Raw genomic sequence first — 13,437 nt, forward strand, 5'->3', positions numbered from 1 at the left:
GCTTTTAGATTAATGAGTGATGTGTCTTGCAGGTGTACATGCGCCATATTCCGCGAAATGTTTCCACTGCAAAAAGTTTGCCAAAGTTTGAATGCGATGACACAGTTAAAAAAAGTAAACTATGTAATCGCTAAAGCTTAAAACAAAGAGAAAAGGCGTCTCCGAGAAAGAAAAAGAAACAAAAAGAGCGACTCTGCAAGATGATGATGTAAGTTGGGCAATAATAATAAGATTTTTATTCACGCTAACCAAGCCACATTGTCACAAACAAAGAAAGGTGCATCACTGAGTAAGTCCTCAACATACTTAGATTATCAATAAAAAATACAAAATCAATGATTTCTGCCTAATATAAGGTTTAGTATGTCGATGTGTTGTGCTTAGCATTGCAAAATTCAAAGATCAAATCTATATTATGTATCGATTACTAAACATGTGGTGGGTCACTATCATCTCCACAGCTGAATGCTGATCTGAAAAAGCCAATATGATATTTTGATGACTATTATTGTGTATATTTTGCTAATATTGGAGTTAGTATGTAATTACAATTTGCTTATACATATAGCAATGTGCATATGACCTTTTCTGACCCCTGGCCTGAATGGATCTCCCAGTCCACTATAGCTTTATATCATTTATTTAAAAAAAAATGCACATGTTATGAATATCCAACAACACCTTAAATTGAGCAAGCCCTATAGAAACATCCCCTTACACATCAATGTTTTTTTTTCTTCCTCCACATTGGCAGGCTCCTTGGGTCCTCTAACAAGATCCCTGGCATCCTTCTAAGCATTTCATGGAAAATATGCAGACCCCTTATCGTATAAGGCTTATACGATGCAGTATGTATGCCTGGGGGTGATGTGTATTGGGGCGTCTTCTTTTAAACGATACACATCGTGTTTTTGACTGTCAGATCATAATGTGGTTTTATGTCTTCAACAGCGGGACGATAAGTTACTCGCCAGTGTATCGTTTCATTTTCTACTCCCCAGCATCCAATAACGGGCGCGTTCCTGCACCTTGCCGCTGATAAATCCTTACGACTTGTTAACTGTCTCGTCGGGAGACGTTTTCATGCACAAAAGGCTCCTCCCGGTTTTGATGCATCATGCTCCGCTGCAACATTTTATGGGCACACAGGTATTTCTTTTTGATAGTTATCGCTAATAATATTCCACAAGGTGCTTAAATGGTTATTGTCACCCTGGAATGAAAAAAAAATGGACTGTTTGGATATTAATGTGTTTTGTCTCATCCAAATATTAATAAAAAATCACAGGGATACGCTTTTAGGTGACCGGCAGACCAGTAAAGCCTGGAACTGATTTAGTAAGTCCTCCACGGTGAGTTGTCATTGGAAACATACACTCCAAAATCATTCTGTAAAATACCTGCAAATATTATCATTTAAGATATATAAAATCAGGGGAAAAAAAACAATAATTCCATCAATAACCTGATTTTATGTCCCATATTGCTATGAAATCTAATTTTAATAGACACTGAACATTCCTTACATATGCTATTGCAAAGTTACCAATTATATTAACACTATCTATAAGCCACAATAGACAAATGGCAGTGCACTTGGAGTATTATTCCAAGAAGTAGAATCCCAGCTGCAGGGCATTTCTTTGTGGGATTGGCCTTTACTTGCAGGTGTCAGGTTCCTTGACTAACAAAATATAGAACTTTAATCAGTTCCCTTGGGTGTGTTGTTGGCACAAGATCTAGATTCAGTCCCTTGGGTGCTACGTGGTTTCTGTCAACTTACCTCAGGTGAACCACTCAAAACTTAAGACACCACTATACAGTTTGATGCATTTAACTTTTTCAGAAATACCATAAAACTGATCATGTTTAACCAGAACACTTTGAGACCGTGCCAAGAGTAACACATTTTAGAGTCCAGCAAAAAAATAAAAATAAAAAAAAAAACTGACTGGAGTTTCTTCTGTACAAAGTTTAATATTGTATTCTCTTATTTGTTTCAAAGTCTCCAGCAATTCTTGCGGAAAACTCAAGGACATTTGAGGGAAAATCAAGGACATCTCAAAGACGTCTCAATGATATCTCAAAGACACCTCAACGACAACAAAATTCTCTCCACAACTGAATCACGGTAAGATCCCCGAAACCGGAGAACTTAGAAAATGAAAATATATCGTTCGACCCATTAGATTACATGTCTGAAAATTACTTGTAAATACTACCATTTTTTTTTTTCGCTTCACATAATGTTGCCTTATCGATTTGTGGGAACTTATTTGAAATACGGTTCAACCAGTACTTGAACAGGGCCCAATTACTCTTCACGAGCAAGTCCAGCAGCTGTCACGATTCAAGGGGGAGAATCATTGACTGCAAATTCTGATCCTTTTCCCATTAGCTGGCTATGTCTTTAATAATTCATGCCTTTTTCTGGCGAGAAAGATGTGTATCTAACAGGAACTCTAGGCAGTCGACAATGATGCAAAAATGTAAATAGGCTGCTCTCATTTTACGCTGAATATTTTTAACCTCCTTCAACCTTACATTCAATATTTTTAGTTTTTCCCCCTCTCCATTTGGATAGTTAACTCTTTTGATAGATCTCCAATCGTATGGTTTGCCTCATCCTTCTCTCTTGAAATTAAATGAGTTTGTCACTCGTAAGATTTTCAAATCATTTTAACTGCATGGAATTTCCAGTTCAAAGGGATTGGAAGTCTAACGCGAGTTAGCAGGATCAGAAAATGTGCTAGTGTCTTGGACTAATCCCAATTCCCAGGACTCACCAGAAAGAAAGAAAAAAAAAAAAAACAAGAAATAAATTAATTGTGCCTAATTTGCTGCTGTCTAAGCAGAGATTGGATTCCGTTTAATGCTAAACAGAGCAGCTCAGGAAATAAACACACTGTTCATTTAAAATACTCTCCAAAGTGTTACCTATTCTCTCCCTTTTCTGTCTGCAATCTACACAAGAAACATACAGAAATGACTTTGTAGGTTTCATCCCCAAGTTGACTTTATTTATGTTTTGTATGAATGAGAATTTGATATTTTTTTAGTATAATTGACATATATATTTTTCCACAATCTCCTAAAATCTCCCCTCAATGTTTCTGACCCACTTTTAGTTTTGTATTCCGACTCATCACACATTATTCACTCCTTTTTCTCGTCTATCTACTCATTTTCCACTGAGTCGTACCCCTTCTGCTTATCAGGAAATTGGGTATGCCACTTTTTCTAAGCGTAGTTTGAACTTGAAAGGTTTAAAAAAGACATACAGCGTTTCCTGGGGAGAAACTGGCATTTCTACCAGGCGGCTGATAGAAAGGAAGAAACGAACAGACTAAAACAAACATGATGGCGGCAGTAATTAGGGCGAGTTAGTCAGGCGCAGGCTGTTAAGTGCTTACTCGGAGAGGACATCCGATGTGTTAGCTTTTTAAAACTGAGCCTGGAGTTGAATTTCAATGTGATAACAAGATGGGAATTCAAGGGCTTCAGCTGGGATGGCAGAGATAGTCTGTAGGCTCCAGGTTGTTGCGACAGGCAATTTTAGGCCATCCTTAATTTACATAGAATGTTTCATGCAGTGACCAAATGGTGGCAGTCATGTAACATCCTCAATCTGTCGACATGGCTTGTAAAAGCTCTCTCAAGTTTCACCCTGAGCAAGGAGCATTACATCATCACCATGCTCAGGTAAACACTTCATCTTCATGCTTTCATCTACATTGCAGTCATGCAAATATTACTGTGAAAGATTCTTGGGGAGGACTGGTTTGTTTTTTTTCATTTAAAAGGTCTTGCTAGTCACTGGGTATTGAGTTGTGGTACTGGCGACTTGAATGTGGCCTATGTAGAGATTTTTGGCATAGCAATGGTGTTGGACTGTACCAAGTTTGGAGTGGAGGGTTGTTAATAGTATTTTTTGGGAGCTTTAAAAATAATTTGAGCAAGCTTTGGAGGGTCATTTGCATATGAGGAAAGAACATCACCTGTCTAGCTGGGAATTTTGTTGAAGATTTATTCTGGAGGGAAGGAACAAGACATTTGGACTGTCTGAATACTCCACTGTCATCCACATGGCAAGAAAAGTCTTCCCACATGCCAAAATCTGAGCAACCTGTCAAGCTGAGATGTGAGAACATGAAAATTCATTAGGGGCACTTGGAGTGATTCAGCGCTCTTAAAGAAGCAATGACTTCAAACTGGCTTTTTATTTTTTCTTTCTATTGCTCAAGTTAGAGCCCTAATACATCATCCAGTGTCACCACCGTGATGTTAAGACCCAATTAAGACTTGTTCCCAAAAAGCTTTTTGCATGCACTGTGGAGCATTTGACTTGTTTTTTTTTGAAAATTGCTTGAACCCAATTGTGGAGTTCTCATCCTTAGCAAACCCTTCCCAAATCCGTACCTATTTTTGGGGGAGTAATTTACTTGACTTGCCATTAAAACCTTATTCTAGGAACTCTCTGATATTAATGCAGCAGGCCATTTGTTGCTAAGAACACATTCTGTTTTTAAGTAAGCAAACAGCAACACTGCAGCCACTTACCGTGAAAATAATCAGTATATTAGAGTAAAATCACACACAAACAAGTTGACAATCAATACTTTCCTTGTACAGCTGTAGCTTCCAAGAACAAAGCCATCCAAAGTTTTTGCCTTATTTACAATCTTGTAGAACTTTACCATGGTGAAGTAAGAACGTTATGACAGCCAACTCCAGTTTCCAGATCCCACAATTGGTCCCACAGGAGTGAAACCCCAGAGACTACACAGACACAGAAATGCACTCCTCCGAGCCTTAGTCAGAACTGCTGTTTTTCTAGGAAGCGGAAACGGGCGCTTACAGGAAGGTTTGAAACATGGCTGACATTTTGAATTACATCTATTGTCAGCCTTGCTGAGGAACACAGCGAGTCCTTCTGGGGGGAATTGTTACCTCACTTGTGTTTGTGGCATTTTTTTTTTCTTTTTTACAGTTTTTACATATGACTGCCTGATAATGACAGCAGAACTTCAGATTTATTTATTTTTTTGCATAAGTCCATGTTATATCCGGATGGGCTCATAGAGGAGCGATAAGCAGCAACATGTCCTTTCTTTTCAATATGCACTTGTCAAACTCAGCCCTCTCTGTTCTGAGTTTTATTAGAAATTGTTTTGATTGCCTTGAACCGACGGGTCTCACGCTGTGCCATCAACACACTCATTAACTGATCGGACCGTTGCAAAAGTACACCAAAGTGTGCTGTGTTGGATTAATGGTTGAGTGGTTCATGCACGTAATCTATATACTTTTTTTTTATTTTTGCAAGCATAATTAAACTATTAGGTACAATAGAAATCTCCACTGAGGCCCAATTATTAGTATTGTATATCCTGCCACTCATTTGTTACTGCAGTACAGTATGCCTCCTTCAAAGTTGTGTCAGTTTACATTTTCAATGAGGATTTTAGATGTTTGACACTAATGTGTATTAAAAAACAAACTCACTAGATAAGCATGGTGCTGGTTCTTAACTTATTGTTCGGAATTAATAGCAGTAACAGTACAATGCTAGGTCATTCTCGATCAGCAACTACCAGTTGAAATGGATTGGCGGTGGCGTTGAAACATGATCCGTTACAGACATGCCTCCCAGCTCAAATGGATCAGCCATCTCTTGCCATCACTTGCAGCCCTTGAGTCAAATAACTCAATATAAGAGGTGTTCTTTTCACCCACAGATGTCAAGACAAAATCATTCACTTGGTAGAGTCCTTTTTCTGTGTCATTTCACAAGGAAGGATGCCAAGCTAGCCCCATGAAATCTAACCTTTCTAGACATATATTTCCAAGTTTTAAAGCGACTTGTAAAAAGACCTTGAGGGAGTCACACTCATTTAAAAATAATGGCAGCCTTTTCACAGCAAAGCTCCATCGACAATAGCGATTATATGCGTTGCTTTGATAAAGCATTTATAATTATGGATGGGTCGTAGATGTAAATAAATACTTTCATTTGAACGTTGAAATAGAATAAATTAGGTTGTTTCAATCAGGTTTTTTTAGTCAAGTTACAGTTGTATGAGTTGAGGAAAGTGTATGTAAATACAGATTTTAAATATGATTTTTTTTGTTGTTGAGGAAGCAAAGAGTGGATACAAAAGAAAGGGAATGCAAGAAGGAATAGGTCAAGTGTGTTTTACAGATGCTTTTAAAACTGGAAGAAAAGGATGCTAAACATTTACATCTCTTAAATGATAGTATTCATAAATCCAACATTTCAATCTGTAATGACACCAAAGTACCCATGTTTGCATTAAACGCACTCATTGATGCCGCCTCGTTACATGAAACGATCGGCCTTTAATTTATACGACGGGTCCAATTGGCGCACCATTAAGTCGGCAGATGCATAATGCCGGCAGATTGATCGGCCTGATGGCACCCAAATCTAGTCTGAAGCGTCATTTTTCCAATTGGCGAATACAGTCATCTGAAAGGGATCTTGATGATTTGAATAATACTGCTGATGATGTTTACAACATCTTTAAATATGCTCTTTTCCTTAACTGTTCATCTATGGAGTGAATAAACTTGAAGGAGAAATCATGTTCAACTGAAGATTGACTTTAATAGGATGTAGGTGGCATTAGATGGAATATGTTGAACTAAAAATAGTAAATAGCACCAAATCAGTGTGTTTTAAATTGTCATGTTGCAATATTATTTAAATCTAAGAACAAAAAGTTGACATTAAGAAGTTTCTGACACGTTTCTGAGGTACAGTTCTGGACTTTAAAAAGTCCAGCATGTCCTCGTAATACAGTATGACGACTGTGACTTTTTTTTTTAAAGCCAGCATGGCAAGCATGATGAAATCCCAGCAAAGGCCTCCTCGGAGCCAGTGATCAATGATAAGAAAGTAGCCGCATGTCAGCCAAGGACTTGCATGGCTCTGCTAAAGGAGGACATATACTCCCCAAAGGAGCTCGTACCAGGGCTGTGCCGCCCGAGGAGGTGAACATGCTTGAGCAGACGACTTGTCCAGCAATTTGTCAAAGTCCAGATTTGCCTTTTTTCCCCCCCTTCTGCAGTTATAGCTCGCATCTGCAGTTATATTCTGGCCAAGACCACAATGCCAAGATGCAACCAAATGGGGCCTCTTGCTTCTGTAAAGGGTTTTCTAGTCTAACTGAATTTGGGTCATTGATATTTGTTGCATAAACGACAAACAGGAAACAAAATGAAATGAAAAAAATAATATATTCCCCATCTATTCTGCCTTTCTGACCAAGTATACCCAATTTTTAAGTCATAAAGATAATGGAAAGTGTTTTTTCTTGTATTCAGAATACTTCTCAGATACTTATTGGTTGCCCAAGTGCTTGTATAACTCAAATATCAACCTAATAGTTCAAGTTTGAGTAAATTAACAGCACATACCTTGCTCATTCAAACTCAACGGTGATGGTTATTGGCCGAGCTGGCAAATGAGGTCTCCCTTCATTTTTTTAGGCAGTTAGCAACTTGCAATAACACCCATTTAAGTGAAACATTAAAATAAAACCTCAAGATTATCCCTGATAAGTCAACGCATAAAATGGCAAGACGTTGTCAATCTGATGCAAAGAATCGCACAATCACATTTTCCGACATAGCAATGGTGGAAGAGCCAACCCTGGTGACATGAGAAATGAAAACATTGCATCAGAGTTTTACCTGGGTTAACTCGATCTCTATTGGGCGCCAACACCCCAACTGCCAAAAGCCGTTCCGAGTAAAGGTTAAAGCAATAAGACCAACTGACGCTTTCGCCCTTTCTCACCTCACAACAAATTAGCTAACAAGCTGTAATTCCAAGTCGTAATTCCGAGGTCGCAGCGTCACCGGGAGAGGCGGCTAATTGGCACCAGAGTTGCGTGCCTCGGGCGGCGAGGCCGCTTTACGAAAATATGCCAGTGCTAGTGGGTCCTAGTGTGTGAAATAATGGCGGGGGGCAGCTCATGAGGGGGGCAATTATGTCAAAGCGGTGCACATCCAAGATAACCCTCCGCCTGACTCAGTATGGCTAAGCCCCCCTGGGATGGGGAAGGTAGGGGGCAGAGGGGGTGGAAGAAAGCTGGCGGCAGTTCCATAGAGGAGAAAATAGCAAGACTCGTAAACAAGAGGTTAAACATCGCCCCATGTGGGATCAGGCATGTGTACACCTGTCATCCAGATCACAACACGGATGCTGGAAAAATCCTGTGCACGTTTTTAATATGAGAATTATTGGAAGAATATGTTGGGAATACACAATGAATTCATTTGGAAGTTAGAACTGCAAATGGGACCCTATTATTTGCTTGCTGAACTGTTAATATGTGCATACTGTCAGAAATAGTAAGTTGTAGTAGAGTTCTAGTATATATGGTTCTTTAACTAAATGTGTAGTTCTATTTGTCATTGACAAATTTACCAGAAATAGTGTACTAATGACTCATACATGCCACGGAATGATGAGAAGGAAGCTACTTAACTCACTTCAACAACTTGTCACAAGACGGCACAAAATGACACCAAAACAATACTGTTATATCAACAGTTTCTTCCATTTTTATTTAATAATTTAGCAAATAATCGAGGATAGGTTAGTGGGAACCTAATAGTCCAATTGTTTGGTGCTCTAGTGTTGTAAGCTCAAATTTTTAATATGCAAATCAAATCAAATGCCTTTATTGTCATCATACACAGCTGCGTATAACAGAATTGGTGGTCTACTCCACAAAGTGTTATCCCAGTTTAAAAAAAAAAAAAACATAAATAAGTAATATAAAAAGTCACATCCTGGCAAGGTAAATTCTACTCACCACTGACTTTTCATTAATATGAATTATTCTGGTTAATTTAGCTCTTTGGCCTTGGCCATCTTGTATTTTGGCAAAAACACTGGCAGTATGTGTATACAACAACTTTAAACTAAAATGGAGAGAAATGACAAGATGGCTCTCAATGTAAAATCCCTCCTGCAGGTGTCTGTGATGAAGGTGTTAGTATGCAAATTGAGACCGATCATAATCATCTTCAAGTGCCTTTTTCAAGGCGGCGCCGTACCAGATGATGCAATTGTTTCGGCATCCTCCTTCGAAAGTCGTGGCTTCTCATCTTTCGGCGGAACTACCGCGACAAATACGATCACCTCCGCGTAACCTCCTCATTTTTATTCCTCTTTCTTGGCAAGTTGATTTTGAAGTTTGCTTTGAGAAAAGTGAGGGAAGAAACAGCCCTTCAAAATGGTCCGATTTTGACAGCTTTCGACTTTTGGACGACTAATCGAGACTGAACCAAAAGTTGGGAATACATTTCTCATCAGCTTGAAAAGTTTCTTGGCAGCCATTGTAAATACATTCATGTACATTTCAATCTCCTTTTTCCTCATACAAGGTCACACACGTACACAAAAGAGCCCACTGTGGCAGCGTCTCACATCATAATGCAGTTTATATGCAATCACATATTCAATTATGGTATCTACATCAAGGACAAGGACAAAAAGTATCCTACCAACTAGTAATTATTTTGCAAAAACATCATATTTAGGGTTTATGGCACCAACTAGTGAAAAATACATTATGTGGACTGACAGATGTGATGTTTGTGCTGTTTATTATACAAAATGTACGCACGTAACTCAAGCAAATAGTTGCTCTTGCCTCTCCTGATTGGCTTGGTGATCAAATGGCCACCAAGTGGTTAAGGCACTTCAAAAATATTATTCATTTGGTATAATTATAAAGCAATTGAACCGCACTGGAATGTATGCTTATTTTAGTGTAAATTTTCCTTTTAAATTTGTCGTCTTCATGCCAAAAGCGCCCCCACCCTTAAGTCTTCTGAGTGCAAATCTTCAAACCGGCACATCTTTTCAACCTCCTCTGCCACTTTTCCCAAGAATTGCATCCTTTCTACTTTGCACTTGACATGTTCACGCAATTACATGAAATAACCTGAAATTAACACACAAAACAAAGCCTTGGGGATGTGGATGAAAAGTCGCCCCCCTTTTTTTTTAATGTTGTTTCACGTATTAAGAATCAATCTTCTTCTGTGGTTGGTGAGGACTTCATCAGAGGAAGATGTGTTATTATTCTCATCAGCGCCCTGGCAACGGCCCACGTTATGAGGAGGGGGGGATTCTTTGAACTTTCTGAGCTTTTCGCTACCCCTGGGTCTTTTTCTTTACCGTTGGGTGGGGTGGAATGGCGCTAGTGAGGGGGTGGACGGGGTAGTCATCACTTGGCTTGTCAGCCTCCGATCCTGCCAAGCTCTTGAAGCTCCAAAGGTATGGACGCTTCACAAACAGAATTTTTAAATCTGGACCACATCAAAGGCTTGAATAGGAAATCACAATAAACTGACGCGAATGTCAATGAACCTGTGGAGAGGACAACATGGGTGAACATTATACTCTGGTACTTTTTCTTTAGATGACTGGTAATTTAGTACTGATAATTGACATTCTAAAATTTATCATTTTTGGACGGTAGTCTGTTGTATTGATTTTTCTTTTTTTTTATGAAGATGGGCATTGAAACCCATTGGTGAATAAATCCCTCCAAATTAAATAGATGAATTGTATTTGATTATTATCATTGCAGACATTTTTTTTTTTGGAAATAACATGATTGTAAAGTATATGGTGACTAGGTAAGCTATTGAGATAGCTTAATATCTTTAACACTTTCAGTGTCATTGACGATAATAGAACTGTAATTGTGTGGCTCTTTTTGTAATAGTTTGTCACTAATAGACGTCAATGGCAGCCAATGAGATCGTAAAGTATTGGTGGATTTTTCCATTTGAGGAATACCATGAAAACAATTATCCTGTGGAAGTTATCCTTTTATAAATCACCTAGATACTTATCCTCCCAGATTTTATGGCGGCTATAAAGTTTTACATCGCTTTCCTGCAAAATAAAAAAAAAAAAAAAAACCCACTCCAATTCTCACATATTCTCCATTAATACTAATACTGATTAGAACAAATATAAATGTTTGTTTGTTTTCTGTCAAAATCGACTTTCTACATCTTGTAGATCTGCCTTGTCTAATCGTCAGAAGACAGTCCTCCCCGTTTACTTGGTAAAATTCCTCTCCCTTTCCTTTCCCATGTCAGATAAAAGCTTGATAGCTTTATCTGACTCACTTTCATGTGCAAACGTAGCACTGTGACATCGACGATTCGAACGACAGCATGCGTGTGATAGCAATCTTATCTCCAAAGCGCACGTGTAGAGGAAAAGCAGACACGCAAACAACTTTCTTGCAAAATGCCACGCACTGTGAAAATAGATGTTTAAAAATAGAATTTTCCCAGCCGACAACAAGGAAAGGGAGCTTTTGTAGATCACGATGGCGGCTCGAGCCCCATCCTTACATTTTTGAGGCTCCAATTGGTGATGCTGACAGCTACGGGGCATGGAGGCCATCAACCGAGACACATTGTTGTTTTAAAAATATTGCGGAGCAAAGCAAACATACCCTATATTGAGGTAAACAGTTCTTTGTTAGATCAACTTACACCTAAAAACTAGGGATGTCCCCATGCTGATGTTTTTTTACTTCCAATCGTAAGCATTTAGTGGCAAGTATATATATTTAGTGGTAAAGTGACCCCTGGTAGTGCCTACTCAAAAAAAAAGTCTCTGTTTACATGATGGTTTGTTACCCTGATTAGATTCTGAAGAGGAATTGTCCCATAGGATAAGCGTTGTTGTCATTGAATGAATGCAGGCTTGATTGTGGAGTCGCTTGATTTACTGAAGTTGAAAAGGTCGATAGTGCTGAAAAGACAAATGACTACTAGATTGGATCACATCTTTTGAGTATTTGATACAAAATTGCATAGGAAGATGGGTCTCAAAATAGTTGTAATTGTACTGATTCCAAACCTTTGTCTTATAAAAGGCAAAACATGAGCCAGGTGAAATTGTTATTTTGTATATTTTTTTTGGTCCTAACACTATATTTGTCCATATGAGCTCATTTGTCTGTGACTATTCATTGTTTCAAGCAGTTCAGTATTTTCTGCCAACCATCTGGGCAAGGTTTTGTCTTAAAAGGGGCCTAGTGAAACAAATCACCAATAGATGGCAATGTTGATCATGCAGTATCATCCCGGTAAGGAAGGTTTACTGGATTGAATGCGGATAGCTTGATGGTTCATCTTGGACACTATTTTCTCTGAATTGTGATCTCCATAATAAATTCCTGCAGCTGTTTTGAGGCCCAAAGAAAAGATAACATGTTGATTGTATTACATTGCAGTACCAAATGACAGATTATCTCTTAATAATAGTATCATACATGCTAATAACTATGCATTTGACTCTTTCAGTTAACAATTGAGCATTATTTATTGACAAAAAAAGCCAAATCCTGAGAGTGAGGCTATTAGCCCAGTGCTTTATAAGCCTGGCGGGCCACTAGGCTCTTGACAGAGCTTTCCTAGATCTGTGACACAGAACTGCATTGTATTTTGTCTGTTAGACTTAGAACTGTCAAATACGAAGTTGTTTCTAAAGTAAGGCTTCCATTTGTTTTAGTACTGGTATTAAATGGCTTTGGTGGAAGCCATCTTTGGCAATTTTTCTGTAGGAAAGACCTTATTTTAAATTGTTGTGCTCTAGCAGAGGGACACAGTTGCAAATGTACCATCTTTAAAGCAGTTCTATATTCCTTCTGTGTTTTTCTTGCGCAAAATGGGGCAATGTTGGGGGGGAAACTCGCATCTCTCCACGTCACGACAAGTGAGGGTGCTGAGGAGAGAAGCCATACCTCGCTTCGCATCTCATTAGGGGGGTCCCGCGGAGGGAAGGCGGGGAAATCAGCCAGCGAACGAATGAGTGAGGGAGTGTAAGTGAGGCTGAGGAGGGGACGGAGAGAGACGGAGAGAGACGGAGAGAGACAGAGTGTGGAGCGCCACAGTAGGTGAAGCCGCTCGCTTCGCATCACTATAACTGAAGCAGGTGTCCAACATGGCGAACGCAGGCTGCAGCTCTCTCGCGACTATTTTCTTTTTCTTCACCTTTCAGCCGGTTCTTCCCCAAGGTAGGTTTTCTCCTCCTAGATTTTCCTCCGCCTGCATTTGAATGGAAAAATACACTTTCCCTTTTATCTTCTTGGAAACCTAGTCATCAGGGTTTTTGCTTTTTTTTTTGTGTGTGGATGGATGTACGACCCCCGACTGTTCTAAAGTTGGACAATATTGCTTTTCCTGCGCATTGGAGTTGCGGCCACTTGACACGGTTGTAAATTGCAGCAATAAAACAAACTGTTGTGCGCTCCAGTGATTTCTTGTGTGGAAAAAAACAGTCGTGGACGTCCAATTTATTCAGGCAGTGATCGTTCCGCCTAATGTTAGTTAAAGGATAGTACATTAAAGCTGTTTGAGCTATTG

At 39.1% G+C, this 13,437-nt stretch overlaps 2 protein-coding genes across 9 annotated transcripts in view; one reads left to right on the plus strand and one right to left on the minus strand.

Annotated features, from left to right (window-relative positions):
• Positions 1 to 53: 53 nt before the first annotated feature.
• Positions 54 to 13,437, plus strand: part of cadm1a (cell adhesion molecule 1a) — a 174,454-nt gene continuing 161,070 nt past the window's right edge. For 2 of the 8 annotated variants that reach the window (XM_077740232.1, XM_077740233.1), the window contains exon 1: positions 12,850 to 13,088. In XM_077740232.1, the coding sequence (XP_077596358.1) occupies positions 13,016 to 13,088 (73 nt within the window). In that variant the 5' untranslated portion in view covers positions 12,850 to 13,015. Of the gene's footprint in view, positions 209 to 754; positions 849 to 951; positions 1,150 to 1,288; positions 1,353 to 1,743; positions 1,789 to 2,005; positions 2,132 to 12,849; positions 13,089 to 13,437 lie in introns of those variants that run through there. The other 6 variants (XM_077740234.1, XM_077740235.1, XM_077740240.1 and 3 more) reach the window with 5 other exon arrangements.
• The window catches only part of plekhb1 (pleckstrin homology domain containing B1), a 186,173-nt gene continuing 181,081 nt past the window's right edge, over positions 8,346 to 13,437 (minus strand). Inside the window, exon 7 of the mRNA XM_077740245.1 lies at positions 8,346 to 8,356. The gene's annotated coding sequence lies outside the window, so the exon portion shown is untranslated. The remainder of the gene's footprint in view (positions 8,357 to 13,437) is intronic.

Source organism: Stigmatopora nigra, chromosome 19, assembly GCF_051989575.1.
Source record: "Stigmatopora nigra isolate UIUO_SnigA chromosome 19, RoL_Snig_1.1, whole genome shotgun sequence".
NCBI classification, from domain to species: Eukaryota; Metazoa; Chordata; class Actinopteri; order Syngnathiformes; family Syngnathidae; genus Stigmatopora; species Stigmatopora nigra.